A 19,149-nucleotide genomic window follows, 5' to 3' on the forward strand; every position below is an offset into this window, starting at 1 on the left:
GTCTTTGCCTCTTTGCTCACCTCTAGGGGGCAATCCCGCAGAGTCTCGGGTGGAGGGTTGCTGTCCCCAGGGATTCTGGGCCTGGGCCTTTACTGCCATAGCCCATAGGGCAGGGCCCAGCCCCCATCCTTCTCCAGCATCTCAGGGATCAACCAGGCAACCAAAGCAGCGACTGGGGGTGCCCAGTGGGGTAAGGAGAGTGCCGGTTTGGGGCTGGGCTGGGCAGACGCCTCCAGTGCAGCTGGAGCCGGGCCTCAAAGGGGCGTTAGGTGCATCCCCAGAACTCCCCCGGCTGTTGGTGGGTGGGAGGCTGTATGGTGGGAGGGCAGGCAGGACTGGGGCTGCTGAGAGGCTGGGAAGAGGGGCCGTCAGGGAGGGAAAGGGGGGATGGGGCCGGCAGGGAGGACACTTAGTCCCAACACCATCGCCCTAACAGGACCAGTCAGAGAATAGCTGTGGGGCTCAGTGCAAGACGTAAATATGAAGCCCCTTGTTCAAAAATGATTAAGGATTTTTTTTTCTTTTCTTTTTTTTCTTTTTTTTTTTTTTTTTTTTTTTTTTTTTTTTTTTTTTGAGGCAGTCTCACTCCGTCTCCCAGGCTAGAGTGCAGTGGCACGATCTCAGCTCACTAAACTTCCGCCTTTCGGGTTCAAGCGATTCTCCTGCCTCAGCCTCCCAAGTAGCTGAGACCACAGGCACACGCCACCACTCCCGGCAATTTTTGCATTTTTAATAGAGATGGAGTTTCACCATATTGGCCAGGCTGGTCTCGAACTCCTGACCTCAAGAGATCCACCCACCTTGGCTACCCAAACTGCTGAGATTACAGGCGTCAGTCACCATGCCTGATCAAAAATGATTAAGGATTTTTTTTTTTTTTTTTTTTTTTTTTTTTTTTTTGAGACGGAGTCTCGCTCTGTCACCCAGGCTGGAGTGCAGTGGCTGGATCTCAGCTCACTGCAAGCTCCGCCTCCCGGGTTTATGCCATTCTCCTGCCTCAGCCTCCCGAGTAGCTGGGACTACAGGCGCCTGCCACCTCGCCCGGCTAAGTTTTTGTATTTTTAGTAGAGACGGGGTTTCACTGTGTTAGCCAGGGTGGTCTTGATCTCCTGACCTCGTGATCCGCCCGTCTCGGCCTCCCAAAGTGCTGGGATTACAGGCTTGAGCCACCGCGCCCAGCCTATGATTAAGGATTTTAAAGCAGCCCCCACAGAGCATTAAACAAGCCCCTGAAGCTGGCCCCGCCCCTGAAGGTTCCAGGCCCATCTGTTTTGGGGATGTACAGGTTCCAGGGGCCCAAACCCACCCTTCACCACCCTCTTCCCCTCCCAGCACCACAGGGGCCCTCCTGGCCCCTGGGACCGCCCACGAAGCAGGCTCTCTGTCCAGGATGGAGATGGGGACCCTCCTCACTGCCCTGTGCCCCTCATGGGCTGGACACGCCCACCACCCAGGAAGGAAGGCGTAAAGGGCTGGGCACCGCCCTTGTGGAACCAGAGGCTTGGCGGCCCTAGATGGTTCTGGCTGAACCCACCTTCGGAGGGCTGAGATGAGCCGGCCGGCCGCAGTTACTCAGCTGACGCCCCCTCCCTGCAGGGCCTGGGGTAAGGAGCTTCCCAGACTGCACACCTAGCCCCCACCGCACTTCCATCATCTCCGGACACACACAGCAAGGGTGCCCAGGCCAGAAACAGGAAGCAGCAGCTCTTCGTCCTCCTGTTCCCGGGAACCGTCTCAGCCAACCCCCAACACCCCTCCCTGGAGCCTCACCTCAGGGACACCTCGGACCCTCCCCTGCACCCAGTGCTGTAGGGAGAAACCTCAGCCCTGGGCCCGGGATGAGTGCCCTCGCCAGCCTGGGATCAGGAGACAGGCTCTCCCTGGCTCAGCACCTGAGTGTCCACTCACAGGACACTCACCTGCAGAGATGCCCTGAGCGCCGTTGTGGGTTAAGGGACTTTCTCCCCTCTGGAAACAGTCGCTGGGAAGCTGAAGGTCTTGAGGGCCTCTCACCAAATGTCTTTGGGAGGTGGGAAGACATCAAATGTGGGTGTGGCTTCCCTGGAACAGCTGTGTGTGGGGACTCAGGAGCCAAGTCCCCCAGCGCACGCCTCTAACACCTTCAGTAAGGGCCACCCCTCTGGAGCCACAGGTGGCTGCCAACACACTGTGGTTCCCAGCAGGCACCACCCAGGCAAGAGAGAGAACAGGCCAGGGAACAATGGACTGGCCTGGCCCCAAGTGCTGGGCAGATCAGAGACCAGATGGCCTAAGCTCATGCCCTGGGGCCAGCTCTGACTCCCTGCAAGTGTGGCAACAGTCCCTTTTGGACACCTTGAGAAGCTGCAGCTGGGAGAGGACCACCCGCCTGTCTGGACATCCAGCCCAGATGGCAGGGCCCAAGTGACCAATCCCAGGCCACAGCCCTTACCGCCCACCCTGGCTGCAGGGGCTCCCAGAATCCACCAAGGGCCTGACTTGGCCTTGCCTGTCCACATCTGAGCTTCAGTTTCCTCATCTGCTCAAGAAGGGGAGGGAAACACTGATTAGATTATGCAAACTCTGAGTGGCAGGATTAGGTGTGGCTGGGAGAGTCAAGGCTCCCCAGTGTGGTGGCATCTCTGGAGCCCGGGGATGGGCCCTGTCTCCCTTCTGGCCCCCCAGCTGGGCTTGAGTACTTCCTCTCCCCTCCCTCTTTCCTCCCTCCGGAGGGGTCCCCTGCAGAGCTGCCTCAGCCCCAGGGCTCAGCCTGTGTCTGACCCAAACAGCTCCCGCATCCCGGGAGGATGAGTTGGGAGCACCTCCTTCCTGCAGGAAGATGAGGGCTAGAGATGGAGGTCAATGTCAGGGCCACAGAGGCTAGAATCCTGCCTGGAGCTTAAACAGCCCTGCCTTACCCACCCTGTGCATCCCATCCTCTGCTGCAGCCCCGCCCGGCACACCCTGCACACAGGGCGGGGCTGGGACCCGGGGTCTGAGCTTTGGCCTCTGGACATCCGGCTCATCGCCTGCCAAAGGCCCTACAGCTGGAGGCTCCAGCCTCCTCACCCTCCCACAGGGTCCCAGGGCCGACCCATGCCTGCGGGCCAGGAATGTGCTAACGGGGCAGGTTGGGCCTTGCTGGTCCACGCAGGCACCTGTGGACTTTGAGAGGGGACCCGGCGGGGAGGGGCAAGGAGGGGCGGGGCGGGGCGGGGCGGTGCCGCAGAGTGCAGGGCGGGCGGGGCCAGGCCGGCTGGGAATGAGCTTCTCTGGCCGCCTTGCCTCAGAGCCACTGCACTGCTGGCTGCAGACACAGACTGCACCATGAAGCCAGCCCTCCTGCCCTGGGCCCTGCTGCTGCTGGCGACAGCCCCCGGCCCAGGCCCTGGACCCGCAGCAGGTATGCCTCCCTGCCCTCCTGTGCCCCCATCTGTCTGTCCATCTGGCTGCAGCCAGGCCTGGGCAGACCACCCTCTGGGCTCAGCCTCTGTCCACCTGTCAGGCCATCTGTGGCTGTGCTAGGGGTGGTGGGAAGAAATTCTGAGGGTCCATGTCGTGGGGCAGCCCATGGGGATGGGAGATCTGAGCCAGGCCCACCCTAAACCCGCTAGGAGCTAGGAGGGAGGCGGGGGAGACCAGCAGAGGCCTCAGCCTGCGTCCCCAGTCCTGACAGGGCGGGATCGCGGAGGGGGAGCCAGGATTGTGGGTCCTCATCAGGGTGGGGCTGAATCCGGGAAAGTCTAGGGGAAGCCCCGAACTCTAGAACCAGGACACTGGCCACAGGCCACCCCCCACCCCACTTCCCATTCACCCTCCTGCCACTTATCTCACTTGCAAGCATCTCTCGGCCTCCTTCCCCGACCCCTGTGCGCCACCACATCCTTGGCCAGTACATATTTATTGTTGTTCTTAAGTGCCAGGCACTGCACTTAGTGGAGTGGGGCCAGAGGGGTGGCTCAGGCCTAGGCCTGGCCCTTGACTGGCCTCTTTTGATGGGGGATGGGGAAGGGCCAGGGACGTACGATTCCATCCTGGGTGCAGGTACCCGCCCCAGTCCCTCCCTGCAACCCTTCCTTTATGCCAACCCCTGGAAATATGGCCCTGCCGCAGGTCTCATGGCCCATAGGAGATGCTTTGGGCCCGGCGCTCACAGCCCCTCACGGTGTGCACCCCCACTTCCCTTTCCTCACTGCTGGGACCCCTGCTTAAAATGTCTCTCCTCTCCCCAAAAAGGAGGGGAGCAGCCCTGGCCTTCTGCCCTGAGGGCGGGGTTCTCTTTGGGGTCTCAATTGCAGTCCCTGGGAGAGTGAGAAGGGTCAAGTTCAGACCCTGCACCATTCCCTACCAGGCCTCGAATGGGACTCTTGGCAGCCATGTCCCCCACCCCAATCCAGGCAAGCAAGAGGGGTTCTGCAGGCTTCAGGGCCCTCGGAAGGTGCACTGTCCACAGACACTCTGGGGAGCCAAGAGAGGTCGAGGGCTCCGGCTACCGTGGCCCTCTGAGGACCCCCACCTGTGGGATAGAGGACTTGGTGGCTGAAGTATAGTCATGCCCAGGGGCTTCTCCTGACCCTGCAGGGCTGAGCCGATGCAGCCTTTTGCCTCTTCTCGCTGCATTCTAGCCCGTCAGGGCAACAGCCAGATGGTCTATGCTAAGATTCATCCTATCCCCACGGGCCCTGTGCCTTTCTACCATGTCCACGTGGTGGCCAGTGCAGCTCCCAGCCAGCGTTCTCCTGGGATGCTGCTGTCCAATGGGCTGTGGGAGGAACAGAGACAGGCCTTGCACGTGGGGCAGCCAGTCCGGCACCTGCCAGGCCAGGCCCTCAGCATCCTCTCCTCCAGATGCCCAAGACAGCTGCTCCATGCGCTGTGGCGCCCTGGACGGTCCGTGTTCCTGCCACCCGACGTGCTCTGGCCTTGGCACCTGCTGCTTAGATTTCCGGGACTTCTGCCTGGAGATCTTGCCCTACTCAGGCTCCATGATGGGCGGCAAGGACTTTGTGGTGCAGCACTTCAAGATGTCCAGCCCCACAGACACCAGTGCGATCTGCAGGTTGGGAAGCCCAGGAGGCCGGGCACCGGGGCCCCACACCCCCATCCCCGTGCGTGCTGAGGGCTCAGACCCACTGGCTGGCTGAGTGGAGCCCCTCAGACCCAGGACAGGCAGGAGGGCACAGGGACGACTGGCTGGCTGGGTTCCCCAGGGAGGTCGGGGGCCCAGACTGTCGAGAGGCTCAGCCTGTGATGGCCCAGCCCCTCCTACCACCACTATGCCCGTAGGTTTAAGGAGAGCATCCAGACCCTCGGCCATGTGGACTCCTCCGGGCAAGTGCACTGTGTGTCACCCTTGCTCTATGAGAGCGGCCGCGTCCCCTTCACCGTCTCACTGGACAACGGCCACTCCTTCCCTCGCGCGGGCACCTGGCTGGCTGGTGAGCCCTCAGCCCTCCTCCCTACCCACAGCCTGCCCCCACGGGGACTTTCCCCAGCACTAATCTATGCACACCAAGACTTGGCCCGCCCGTGCCCTGCCACTCTGGCTGAACCAGTCCCTTAGGAGGCCTGCCCACCTGCGAGAGTTCCTTCAGCTCCTCTCCACTCCCTGGCATCCAGACAGCGATCCCAGCCCAGAGTGAGTGGGAGCTGCAGGGGTCCCTAGAGAGGTGGGCCGGTGCCTATCCACTGAGCTCCGCCACGCCAGGGCAGGGGAGAAGCCGGGTGGAGGCTAGAGGCGTGGGCAGTGGAGGGAGGGCAGGCCCCTGCCTCTGCGGCCTCAGTGTCCTTTTCTGCCGTGAGGGCGGGAGACACCATCACCCAGCTGCTGCCGTGCATTGGCCCTGGGGGCTCCCACAGCCCTTGAAGACTTAGGGCCTCCTCCCTGCACCCCCTGGGCCCAGGCCTTCACTCACCCCTCACGTCCCCGCCCAGTGCACCCCAACAAAGTGTCGATGATGGAAAAGAGCGAGTTGGTGAACGAGACGCGTTGGCAATACTATGGCACCGCCGACACCTCAGGCAACCTCAGCCTGACCTGGCACGTCGAGGCACTGCCCACACAGACCGTCACCATCGAGCTGTGGGGCTATGAGGAGACAGGTGAGGCCAGCTGAGGGCTGGGGTGGCATCCAGAGCTTTGGGCCCCCAGAGGTGGGAGGAAGGGAGTCCCAGCTGTGTGGGGACAGGAGGGGAGTTTCCAGGTGGGGCTGAGGAGGGAAGGGGATCCCAGGCAGAGACTGGGGATTCGGATGGAGGGAAGTGCAGGTCAGGGGGGTCAGGCAGGTGGGAGGGGTCAGCTGCGTGGGGCCTGGCTCCCGGGGAGGAGGCTCATGCGGAACCCCTGCATGGCTGGCATGGCCCTGGGCCCAGCTTCCAGTAGGGACATGGATCCTGGAGTGTGGCAGGAGGTGGTGGTCATCCAAGCCAGGGTCCCTGCTAGAACACCGCCTCCTAAGGGGACTGCCTGGCGGTCCATCCACCCACCTGTCAGGCTGCTGTAGGTGCCAAGGCCTGGGGCCAGGCCTCCAAGAAGCCCCAGGGCTAACCAGGCCTCCTCTCCCTCAGGAATGCCCTACTCACAGGAGTGGACTGCAAAGTGGTCATACTTGTACCCCCTGGCCACAAACATCCCCAACTCTGGCTCTTTCACCTTCACCCCAAAACCTGCTCCTCCCAGCTACCAGAGATGGCGAGTGGGTGCACTTCGGATCATCGACAGCAAAAATTATGCGGGGCAGAAGTAAGGAGGCGTGGAGGCGCAGGTGATGGGCGGAGGGCCCGGCTGCCTGCGGCCCATCGTGCTTGCCTGCGCAGCCCGGGTTGGGGGTGGGGAGAGTGGGTGACCATGGGGTGGTGTGGCCTGGCCCCAGCTCCAGCATCATTGTCTCCACAGGGACGTGCAGGCGCTCTGGACCAATGACCACGCGCTGGCCTGGCACCTGAGCGATGACTTCCGAGAGGACCCTGTGGCCTGGGCACGCACTCAGTGCCAGGCCTGGGAGGAGCTGGAGGATCAGCTGCCCAGCTTCCTAGAGGAGCTGCCGGACTGCCCCTGCACCCTGACCCAGGCCCGGGCGGACTCTGGCCGCTTCTTCGTGAGCCTCCAATCAGGGCCCAGGAGAGGGGATGAGGGTGTCGCCTCCCCACTGAGGACAGCACCAGGGGAGGCAGACAGAGGTGTCCTGGAGGGTGGGGCGGGGGTCTCAGGGCCCCTGTAGGGTTGGCCTCGGGAAGGGGATGACAGAACCGGAGGCCACTGGATGACAGCCACCTGCTGCTCTGCAGACGGACTACGGCTGTGACATGGAGCAGGGCAGTGTGTGCACCTACCACCCCGGGGCCGTGCACTGTGTGCGCTCTGTGCAGGCCAGGTGAGCCCCCAGGCTGGGGCCGGGGCGGGGACTGGGGACAGGGGTGGGCTCCCAACAGTGGCCTGGCCGTGACCCACTGGCTCCCACAGCCCTCGGTACGGCTCGGGTCAGCAGTGCTGCTACACAGCGGACGGGACGCAGCTCCTGACGGCTGACTCCAGCAGCGGCAGCACTCCCGACCGCGGCCATGACTGGGGCGCACCCCCGTTCCGCACGCCACCCCGAGTGCCCGGCATGTCCCACTGGCTCTACGATGTCCTCAGCTTCTATTACTGCTGCCTCTGGGCACCCGACTGCCCCCGCTACATGCAACGGCGGCCCTCCAATGACTGCCGCAACTACCGGCCCCCGCGACTAGGTGGGTGCCATCCTGTGCCCCGGACCCTGGGAAAGATCGGGCTGGGCTGGGGTGCACCCCACCTGACCCTCCACTCTCACCCCAGCCTCCGCCTTCGGAGACCCACACTTCGTGACCTTTGACGGCACCAACTTCACATTCAATGGGCGCGGAGAGTACGTGCTGCTAGAGGCAGTGCTGACTGACCTGAGGGTGCAGGCGCGGGCCCAGCCCGGGAGGATGTCCAACGGTGAGGCCAGGGCTAGGGGCTGCTCTGGGTGGCACAGGGTAGATCCAAGGTGGGAGGCTGGAGCCAAGTGGTGCCCGTTCCGCTTCCACCACCACAGGCACACGGACCCGTGGCACAGGGCTGACTGCAATGGCCGTCCAGGAGGGCAACTCAGACGTGGTGGAGGTCAGGCTGGCCAACGGGACCAGAGGTCTGGAGGTGCTGCTGAACCAGGAGGTGCTGAGCTTCGCCGAGCAGAGCTGGATGGACCTGAAGGGTGAGTAGTCCAGCCACGCGAGGCTTCGGGCTGCCCTCACCTCCTCCCCATTCCTGCAGGGAGACTGAGGGGAAGCCCTGGGCCTTCACGCCTCTCCCAGCCCTGGCTAGAGGCCTGGGCGGTCCGACCTCAGGCCTTCACACCCACCAAGGTGCCCACATCATACCCACCTGGTCAAAAGCCAAGAGGCCAGGATGGGGGGACATGTCCTCCCTACGGAGCATCCCGGGAGCCATCTGGAGGGAACTCACCCGGTAACGTTCACCGCTGGCCTGCACAGAGCCACTCTTGTGCTCCTGTCGCTCCCTCAGTCCTCAAAAGCCACTGCAAGGTCGCCAGCCCTGCACGGTTAAGGATGCCCCTGGCAAGCGGTAGCTCCAGCATCCGAACACCTTGCTTCAGGGAACTGAGCGAATGAAAAGATTCCTGGTTGGGATGGGTGGGGACCTGGGAGGGGCCTGTCAGCACTGAGGGTGCAAGGACCCTCGGGACGTGCCCAGGCAGGTGTGGCTGCTGCAGCCAAGGCCAGAGGGACCCACACGTGCATCTCAGCATGGGGGGTTCACCGCAGGGGCTGCACCTCAGGTGCCGCTGGGGGTTCCACCACAAGCAAGGCAGGGGTGGTGGAGGGTCATGGTCAGCAGAATTGGCCCTGGGGACGCCCTCCCTTCCCCTGCAGGTGCCCTCACCCACAGCCCCTGGGTGCCAACCACCCTGTCCTGGGGCTGCAGGAGGGCAGAACATGGTGTCCACAGCAGGTGACCCTGACCCGTCCCACTTGTGCCCAGGAATGTTCCTGTCGGTGGCTGCCAGGGACACGGTCTCCATCATGCTGGCATCAGGGGCCGGCCTGGAGGTCAGCGTGCAGGGCCCGTTCCTGAGTGTGTCCGTCCTGCTGCCTGAGAAGTTCCTCACCCACACCCACGGCCTCCTTGGAACACTGAACAATGACCCCACCGACGACTTCACCCTGCGCAGCGGGCGCGTCCTGCCCCCGGGCAGCAGTCCCCGGGAGCTGTTCCTGTTTGGGGCTGACTGTGAGTGACCGTGGAGTATATGGGGCAGACAGGGCGGGGACTGGGGGAAACATGGCACGGGCGGGGCTTAGGGACCAAGGGAAGCTACGCCCAGCCAGGCCCCCGTCGTGTATCTTCCAGGGGCCGTGCACAATGCGTCCTCCCTGCTCACCTACGACTCCTGGTTCCTGGTCCACAACTTCCTGTACCAACCCAAGCATGACCCCACCTTCGAGCCCCTCTTTGCCGGTGAGACCACCCTCAACCCCAGCCAGGCACAAGAGGCAGCCAAACTATGTGGCGACGATCATTTCTGCAACTTCGATGTGGCAGCCACTGGGAGCCTGAGCACGGGCAATGCCACTCGGGTGGCCCACCAGCTGCACCAGCATCGCATGCGGAGTCTGCAGCCAGGTGAGGGCGGGCGGGGGAGGTGGGCACCTTGTCCTGGGACAGGACCCCCCAGGGTGGCCAAATGTGTGGATGCATGGCAGCTCAGGCCTGTTGTCTGCACTCTGCCCCCATCCCAGTCGTGTCCTGTGGCTGGCTGGCCCCACCTCCCAATGGACAAAAGGAGGGCAACAGGTACCTGGCGGGTTCCACCATCTACTTCCACTGTGACAACGGCTACAGCCTGGCCGGGGCAGAGACCAGCACCTGCCAGGCTGATGGCACCTGGTCCTCACCCACCCCGGAGTGCCAGCCAGGTGAGGACACCCTGCTCATATACCTGCCTGCACCTGTCCCCACTCACCGCCCCAGAGGGCCCCTCGCTGACACTCGCTCCCCCACCAGGACGCAGCTACGCAGTGCTGTTGGGCATCATCTTTGGGGGCCTCTCAGTGGTGGCGGCGGTTTCGCTCGTCTATGTGCTGCTGCGACACAGGAAGGGCAACATGTGAGACCCCCCAGCCCCTGTGCCGAGACCCCAGGGCCGCCGGTGGGACCGCTGAGCCTACTTCTAACTGCGTCTCTGTTGCAGGCACATCTGGGGCACACAGCCCTGATGGGAGCATCTCGTCTGTGAGCACCAGGCCAAGACTCCTGAGAACAGGCACCCCAGTCCTGCTACTCCCGCATCCCCAGGACCAGACACCTGGGACCCAGACACTTGATACCTGGGCCTTTAACCCCCTACTCTGTCATCTCAGACCTCAGGCAGGAGGCCCAGATTTCCAACACCCAAGCCCTGTGCTAGCAGCGCTCCGTGCTGTTCCCCAAATACTCACGGCTCTAATCCCCTGAAACTTCATACCCTGGGATTCTAATACCTGTGTCCTGAGCCCTTTCACGCCCACACCTGAGCCTCAGATTCCAATACCTCACTCCCCACAGCCTGACGCCAGGGCCCCTGACCGCTGATCTGTGGAGGCCTGCTCCCTGACCGTGCGGGCACCAGTGCAGTGCTGCCTTGATTCCTGGACCCCTGGGCCCAGCCTGGGACTCCAGATGGGGTGAGAACGGGCCTCAGAACCCCAGGGCAGACAGCAAGACCCCCAGCGGCAGAGACCTCCCTCAGGACTCCAGGCTTGTAATTTCGAACTCTTCTGGAAGGTCACTCAGGAACACCCTCCCTGCCTGTGCAAGGAGAAAACAAGCGCCTTGTTTCCTTCCCTGGTCTCCTGGTGTTCATGTGGCGCCCTGGTTCTGGAGAGTTCCATGACCGCCCCGCGGGGTCACCACCAACAGTATCCAGAGTGAGGCAGGTCTGAGCCCCACCTGCTTCTTCCACACGCAGGTTGCCGGGGATGCTCCCTCCCCAGGCTCGCTCTCCATGTGTGCAGTGGGATGGAGAACTGTGGCCGCTTCGTGGCGTGGGGAAGCCGCCAACACAGCACAGGGCTCACTTGGGTTTCTCAAGAGATGGAGAGGGACAGCCCTCCCCCAGCACAGGTGCCACCCCCTCACCACGCCCTGGCACGCTCTGGCAAGCACTGCCCTGCAGCCTCAGCTCCTTGGCTGGGAGCAGTCACTGGCAGGGTCAGCTCCAAGTCCTCAGGAGACCAGCGCCCAGGCTCCTTAGCCCAGGAATGTCCAGAATCTGGGCACAGAGCCCAGGCCTCAGCCGCCGTGGCCCACCTGAGCAGCTCCTCTGCACTTCCTGTGGGGCCCAGCATGGAGGCACAGCCCCCGAGGCTGCTGGAGGATGACCAGGGCCTATCAACCTTTGTGGAGAGGGTCCTGAATGGGGGCTCAGGCAGGGTAGCATTGGTCAGATTTGCCCCTTAGGTCTCAGAGAAAGTGCTGGAGAGGGTGAGGCTGGAGGTTGGGGGCTGGGTGGAGAACGGGGTTGGGAGGAGAGGAGGGGGGGAGTTGAGCCCCCTCAGTGTGGCCTGCAGCGCTGGGAGTGGCCACATGGGGGCAGCAGAGTGTAGGAACAGCGAGTCTGGGTGGCGGGAGGTTGGGAGGGCAGTCAGCCCCGCCCTGCAGCTGGATCAACAGGGTTGGTCACAACCGCAGCCAAGGTCCGCCACAGCCCACCCCTCTGCCGCTCCTCACCTGGGCCATCCCCCCATCTCAGGAGTGTTGAAGAGGTTGCACAGGTTGCCCCAGGTCATTCAGCAGGCACTGACCATAGGGTGGGAATCCAGGCCTCCCACCTACTTGGCCTTGCCCTTGGCGAATGGGAGAGCTGGGGAGGCAGAGGCAGGTCTCATCTGAGGCCTTCCTGGAGGAGGGGAATGTGCATGATGGGGCCCGTGTGCGGGAACAGAGCTGAGAGGGTTGCAGGGCAGGGTGGCAGGAGGCTAGTGGAGGGGAACGGGGTCTGGTTTCCTGTCTTTCTAGATCTCACTCTGTTGCTTCCCCATTCCCTGGGTTTGCACCTCCAGGCACGGTGGGGCTGAGGGCCAGCCGCTTGGCCAGCTGGGCAGGCACTTTCCTCCCTACAGATGAGGTAAGGCAGGGCTCCCCTCCCACTGTCTGAATCCCCAGCGCACCCTGTGCCATGCCAGGCCTGGGCCGCCACGTGTCAGTGGGTGAGAGGTCAGTTTCCTGGTCAAGGCCTGGACATGAGGGAGCGGGCACAGGTTTACAGGGGGCCCAAGAGGGGCAGGGGCAGCTTGGCAGCTCATCAGGTCCACCAGAGGGTGTCCCAGACAAGGACAACCCCGGAACCGAAGTCACCAAACAGGTTGGATTCTCAGAGCTCTGATTGGTTGGACAAGGTGTTCTGGGTAGAGGAACAGTCTATGCAAAGGCTCAGAGGAAGTGCAGTCGTATCTGCGGAATGGCAGGGGTGGGGGCCAGCCAAGGCCACCCCTGCCAGGCCAAGGCAGTTAGACTTCATCCTAAGAGCAAAGTGTGGCCTGCCTCGGGCTCCCCCACCCCCACCAATCTCCCTCCAGGATGGGCCCTTGGTCTGTCCCCGCACCTCCCCTTTCCAGCAGGAGAAAGGGTGCCCTGTCTGTGGCCCTAGTCCCAGACATCAGATGTTCCCAGTGACAGGGGCAGGCCAGCCTGGGAAGCCCCACCACCTGCCAGGGGCTTTTCCTGGGGCCTGAAAGAGACAGAGGCAGGGCCTGTGCAAAGGCGGAAGGCCTGGAGCCGGTGCAGACTCTCTAGAGACATCAAAGGCGGTGACCTCCGCCTCAGGGGGATGGTCTCCCAAACAGCAGCCCAGGGCTTGCAGGACGGGCAGCCATGGGAGCTTGCGGGTGGTTCACGGTGGGGTTGAAATGACAGAGTATCAGAGTCACCCAGTGGCCTGTACCGTCGTGGTGGTACCAATCAGAGTGGGGCAGATGGTAACCCAGGGCTTTGGAAACACAGGTGATGAGAGAGCTGGGTGGTGTAACAGGAGCCGATGAGGTCCCTGCAGGATCCCAAGACCCACCTTGGGCGGAAGGGCAAAGGAAGGAAGGAATGCTATGGGAACCAGGTCCAGGTCCCCGTGGAAGTGGGCGTAACACAGGCTTGTGGGCCGAGGGGAGTCACAGAGGTGACAGCCCAGCTGCGGGTCCCCCATTGGCTAGAGCAGGGAAGCCCCACTTCTCTGTGCCCCCTGCCCTCCAGCCTCCCACTAGGTCTCTTGTTGGCTGAGCACAGTGGGTGCGGCTGACCTGGGTGCCAGGATCTGACTCAGTACAGTACAGTACAGCCACAGCTGGGGAGCGAGGGACCCCCTCCTCTGCCACGCTGCTTCCTTCTGCAAGCTCCAGGGTGGCCGAGTGCCTGCTGTGGGCCAGAGCTCTGCTAGGCCCATCAGGACCCCCCTGTCCTCAGGGTCCAGTGCTGCCAAGGAGGAGGGAGGGGTCGGTGCAGCGCATTGTAGGAGCGGGAAGTCAGGGAGGCGTCCTGGAGGAGTCCGGCTTCCCACAGGCCCCCTCCAGGCTTTCGCCAGCTCCCTTTGTTGCAAGGATGTAAGGATGACTGACTTTGGAAGCCATGCCAACCAAGTCCCTGCTGACCTGATCTCCCACCACTACTGTTCCAGGACCAGGAAATACATTTCTTTTGCGATTAAGTCTTAATACATTTCAGGGACCATTTGTTGAAGCAGTTGGTTGGTGCTGAGAAGGCAAAGAAACTTTTCTTGACATCAGTTAGTCTGTATGACATCTCACTCTGTCACCCAGGCTGGAGTGCAGTGGTGCGATCATAGCTCATGGCCGCCTCAACCTCCCAGGCTCAGGTGATCCTCCTGCCTCAGCCTCACAAGTAGCTGGGGCCACAGGCACGCCCAGGCTGGTCTTGAACTCCTGGGGTCAAGCAATCCTCCTGCCTCGGCCTCCCAAAATGCTGGGATTACAGGCACGATCCACTGCACCCGGCCAAAAATAAACTTTTTATCTGAGGAATGAGCGCCCCCTTTAATTATCAGGCCCAGAGAGGCATTGAAATGTGACGGGGTGTCATAGCAGTCGTGCCTCACTCCCACCTTGATGCCACTTGCTAGGTGGGTTCTAGACTAACCGATGTCAAGTAGCCATAAAATGCCATGTGCTGGACACCATGATGTAGGGGCCACAGGAAAACTTCCCCTTCACCCTCTGAAGGTTCAAGGAAAAATCAGCTCACAAAAGGCAGATTAATTGGAAAACAAGCCATGCAAATTTATTAGCATGCATTGGGGAGAATCATAGAGTCATTGCCGAATATCCCAATGGGATAAAGATGCTTATATACCCCGCTTCTTAGGGGAAAGGGAGATGGGAATCTCTCCTTTGATACTCAGCTGCAGCCAGACTCCTGCAGGAAGCCCCCCCGACCTCCCACTCCTACAACGCACTACACTGGCCACTCCCTCCTCCTCGGCAGCACTGGATCCTGAGGGGAGGGGTCTCCTGATGGCCCACAGCGGGCACTTGATCACCCCGGGCTGGCAGGAGATGGGAGTGAGGAGGATTTCAGGAGGACAGTACATGATTTGGGCTGGGGAGGATTTTTTTTTTTTCTTTTTTTGTGACAGAGTCTCCCTCTGTCACCCAGGCTAGAGTGCAGTGGTGCAGTCTTGGCTTGCTGCAACGTTCACCTCCCGGGTTCAAGCGATTTTCCTGCCTCAGCCTCCCGAGTAGCTGGGACCACAGGCACCCACCACCACGCCCAGCTAATTTTTGTATTTTTCGTAGAGATGGGGTTTCACCATGTTGGCCAGGTTGATTTTGAACTCTTGACCTCAGATGATCCATGCGCCTTGGCCTCCCAAAATGCTGGGATTACAGACATGAGCCACTGCCCCTGGCCTGGGTGGGGAGGATTTAATGGGCTTAAAGAACATACAATGGGCCAGGCCAGGTGGCTCATGCCTGTAATCCCAGCACTTCGGGGGGCTGAGGCAGGGAGATTATGAGATCAAGAGATCGAGACCATCCTGGCCAATATGGTGAAACCACATCTCTACTGAAAATACAAAAATTAGCCGGGCGTAGTGGTGTACGCCTGTAATCCCAGCTGCTCAGGAGGCTGAGGCAGGAGAATCACTTGAACCTGGGAGGCAGAGATTGTAGTGAGCCAAGATTGCACCACTACACTCCAGCCTGGCGACAGAGCGAAACTCCGTCTCAAAAAATAAAATAAAATAAAACAAACAAAAAAACATATAGTGCCCTGGGACAAAGTGTGTTGGGCCTGAAGAGTAAGCAATAGATTGTGACAAGTCCGTCCAGGTGTGTTGACAGTTTTCAGTCTTTCTTCCTGTGACAGGAGTTCAGTTAGGAAGACTCACAGGAGGGGCCAGAGCTCATGGTTTTCTTCTTTGGCAGATCCAGACTTCAGGCAGATAAGGAACTTCAGAGAACAACTTCATCCTGAGCTCTGGCTGACAGATTGACACCGAGGCGGGGAGAGGTCAGAGACCTTGTGGCTTCTTCTTCAGTTCAGTGCCATATTTTGAGGTATCAGTTTCTGAGTCCCAGCAATAACTCATACTCTATAGTTCAACAGTAACCAGCCAGGCAAGGAGCAGTGGCTCACATCTGTAATCCTAGCACTTTGGGAGGCCAAGGCAGGAGGATCGCTTGAGGCCAGGAGTTCAAGACCAGTATGGGCAACATAGTGGAGCCTGCCTACAAACACACACACACACGTGCGCGCGCACACACACACACACACACACACACTTAGCCATGGCGGCATGCACCTGTAGTACCAGCTACTCGGGAGACTAAGACAAGAGGATCATTTGAGCCCTGGAGGTTGAGACTGCAGTGAGCTGTGATGGCACCACTGCACTCCAGCCCAGGCAACAGAGCAAGAGCATATCTCTAAAAAAAAAAAAAAAAAAAAAAAAAGTATAGCCCATCACTAACCCATGTTATTGAAGCTGACTTTGCAAAAGTATAACTGAGGAAATTATGACACTGAAAGAAATCAGAGGTGACCAACTCCATCTTGCTTCTAACTTTTAAGCTGTCCTTCTTCATTCCTGGGTGTAGGCTGAACTAACTTTGGGAAGGAACTCAGTTCATGGTTTGACTCTGAAATAAAAGTGTTAACAGCCCTTTCCCGAAAAGACCCCCTTCTTGCCTGGGGACCTGTCTGCCTTTGCAGGACTAACAAGTTAGCTACAAGATTAAAAATTACAGTTTAGGGGTCATTCCACCTCTGGCTCCAAGAGTCTGAACCTCCCCAAATTGCTCCTGGGGATAACATCACTATTGTAAAACTTAAAATTAGGGCTTGAGATATTTGGCAGACCCTGCACTCAATGGATCAGCTGACACCACCCAGACCGGTAATGTTGCTCAACCAGTTCTGCCATCGCAGCCAGGAACAGAAGACAGAAAAAAAAAAAAAAAACCTCACTGCAGGCTGGGCATGGCGGCTCACGCCTGTAATCCCAGCACTTTGGGAGACCGAGGCAGGCAGATCACCTGAGGCTGGGAGTTCAAGACCAGCCTGACCAACATGGAGAAACCTCGTCTCTACTAAAAACACAAAAATTAGCCGGGCATGGTGGCGCATGCCTGTAATCCCAGCTACTCAGGAGGCTGAGGCAGTAGAATCACTTGAACCCGGGAGGCAGAGGTTGCAGCAAGCCGAGATTGCACCATTGCACTCCAGCTTGCACAAAAGCGAAACTCTGTCTCAAAAAAAAAAAAAAAGAAAGATAAAGAAAAACTAACTTCAACCCCCTGTGATTCCACCTCCAACCTGACCAATCAGGACTCCCCACTTCCCAAGCCGCTACCCACCAAATTCCAAATTATCTTTAAAAACTCTGATCCCCTTGGTCGGGCGCGGTGGCTCACGCCAGTAATACCAACACTTTGGGAGACTGAGGCAGGTGGATCACTTCAGGTCAGGAGTTCAAGACCAGCCTGGCCAACACAGGGAAATTCCGTCTCTGCTAAAAGGGCAAAACTTAGCCAGGTGTGGTGGTACACGCCCATAGGCCCAGCTGCTTGGGAGGCTGAGGCACAAGAATCACTTGAACCCAGGAGGTGGAGGTTGCAGTGAGCGTCTCAAAAAAACAAAAGGCAAAAAACAAAAAACTGTGGTCCCCGAATTCTTGGGGAGACTGATCTGAGTGATAGTAAAACTCCACTCGACTCTACATGAATTGCTCTTTGTCCACTGCAATTCCCCTGTCTTGATAAATAGACTCTGTCTAGGCAACTGGCAAGGTGAACCCATTGCGGTTACTAAACCAGTGACAATTCCTGCTAAACAACTTTGTATCAGCCCACTCCTTATTCTTTTTTTTTTTTTTTTTTTTTGAGATGGAGTCTTGCTCTGTCGCTCAGGTTGGAGTGCAGTGGCACGATCTTGGCTCACTGTAGCCTCCATCTCCCAGGTTCAAGGAATTCTTCTGCCTCAGCCCCCATGAGTAGCTGGGGCCACAGGTGCATGCCACCACTCCCGGCTAATTTCTGTTTTGGTGGAGTTTTTTGTGTGTTTGAGACAGAGTCTCACTCTTGTTGCCCAGGCTGGAGTGCAATGGCACGATCTCAGCTCACCACAACTTCCGCCTCCCAGGTTCAAACGATTCTCCTGGGGTTTCTCCATATTGGTCAGGCTGGTCTCGAACTACTGACCTCAGGTGATCTGCCCGCCTCAGCTTCCCAAAATTCTGGGATTACAGGTGTGCGCGACAATGCCTGACTTCCTTATCCTGTCTTTTAAAAAACTGCTTTTGGCCAGGCATTCAGAAGGCTGACCTTCTGAACTGGCTCCCAGCTATTCGGGAGGCTGAGGCAGGAGACTCGCTTGAACCCAGGAGGCGGAGGTTGCAGTGAGCCAAGATTGCACCACTGCACTTCAGCCTGGGTGACAGAGCGAGACTCTGTCTCAATAAATAAATAAACAAAAACTGCTTTTGGGCCAGGCACGGTGGCTCATGCCTGTAATCCCATCACTTTGGGAGGCTGAGTTGGGAGGATCACTTGATTTCAGAAGTTGGAGGCCAGCCTGGGCAACACAGCGATATGCCATCTCTTTAAAAAAAAAATCTGCTTGTAACAAAGGTCCAGTGAAGCACTCCCCAAGGCAACTTGGAAGTGTGTCTGGGGCAACCGTTCTCAACCTTGGCCCAAATAAACTCTCTATATTAATTTTGCCTCTGTTTCTTTGTTTTTTTGAGATGGAGTTTCGCTCTTGTTGCCCAGGCTGGAGTGCAATGGCGTGATCTCAGCTCACCACAACCTCCGCCTCCCAGGTTCAAGCGATTCTCCTGCCTCAGCCTCCCAAGTAGCTGGGATTACAGGAGTGTGACACCACGCCTGGCTAATTTTTATATTTTTAGTAGAGACGGGGTTTCATCATATTGGTCAGGCTGGTCTCGAACTCCTCCTGACCTCAGGTGATCCACCCGGCTTGGCCTCCCAAAGTGCTGGGATTACAGGCGTAAGCCACCGCGCCTGGCCAGTTTCTTTCTTTACGTCGACAGTCCCTGTAACAACACACCAGAGGCATAGGTATAAAAATATGGTCTTACCTTTTTCATTAGTGTGGAAAATAAATACTGTGTGTGCAAGGTGAAAAAAAAATCTAAACAGAACAATGCAGGGAACTAGCCCCTGGCTAGGGGACATTGAAGCTGTGCTCAGCCTTTTGCTTCTTTAAACACTGTTGTGCTGTGTAAATAAGTTCAGGTTAACCTGGAGGAGAAATTTGCTGAAGTAGATCAGCTGGTTAAATGGCACAAGCATTGTCTATCTAGAGTTGTACCAGTTGACGCCGCTACCAACCTACAAGAGAGCCTGGGTCCCCACGCAGTCACTGGCATTCGGAGCCTTCACATTTTTTGCTCTGCCAGATAGATAGAGCCTTCAGCATGTTGCTGGGTGATGTGACATTTCCCAGAACTCCGTTTCCTGCGTGTTTCTGGTTAGGGTGAGCCACGAGAGATTCCTGTGCAAGATTTGGCAGAAGTGAAACACAAGTCATTTTCTTAGCTCCCTCTCCAGTCATGGCCACAGGCAGAGGCCAAGCCTGCAACTGTTCTGCCTTTCCTTGGATCTGCCTTCAGCTGTGCCGACTCCTGGCCACATGTGTGA

General features: G+C 59.0%; 1 protein-coding gene across 2 annotated transcripts; it reads left to right on the plus strand.

Annotated features, from left to right (window-relative positions):
- Positions 1 to 3,212: 3,212 nt before the first annotated feature.
- Positions 3,213 to 10,824, plus strand: SUSD2 (sushi domain containing 2). Of its 2 annotated transcripts, XM_050745907.1 has the most exons (15): positions 3,234 to 3,382; positions 4,828 to 5,038; positions 5,266 to 5,417; positions 5,914 to 6,081; positions 6,547 to 6,721; positions 6,875 to 7,076; positions 7,267 to 7,352; positions 7,442 to 7,710; positions 7,796 to 7,939; positions 8,037 to 8,195; positions 8,984 to 9,232; positions 9,353 to 9,625; positions 9,742 to 9,918; positions 10,007 to 10,109; positions 10,194 to 10,824. In XM_050745907.1, exons 1-15 carry the CDS (start codon positions 3,307 to 3,309, stop codon positions 10,216 to 10,218), a joined length of 2,469 nt encoding a protein of 822 aa, XP_050601864.1. In that variant the 5' UTR covers positions 3,234 to 3,306; the 3' UTR covers positions 10,219 to 10,824. The 2 variants fall into 2 exon arrangements, with proteins under 2 accessions (XP_050601863.1, XP_050601864.1); XM_050745906.1 differs by lacking the exon at positions 10,007 to 10,109 and having other exon boundaries at positions 3,213 to 3,382.
- Positions 10,825 to 19,149: the final 8,325 nt, after the last annotated feature.

The sequence above is a fragment of the Macaca thibetana genome, chromosome 10 (genome assembly GCF_024542745.1).
Source record: "Macaca thibetana thibetana isolate TM-01 chromosome 10, ASM2454274v1, whole genome shotgun sequence".
Classification (NCBI taxonomy): Eukaryota; Metazoa; Chordata; class Mammalia; order Primates; family Cercopithecidae; genus Macaca; species Macaca thibetana.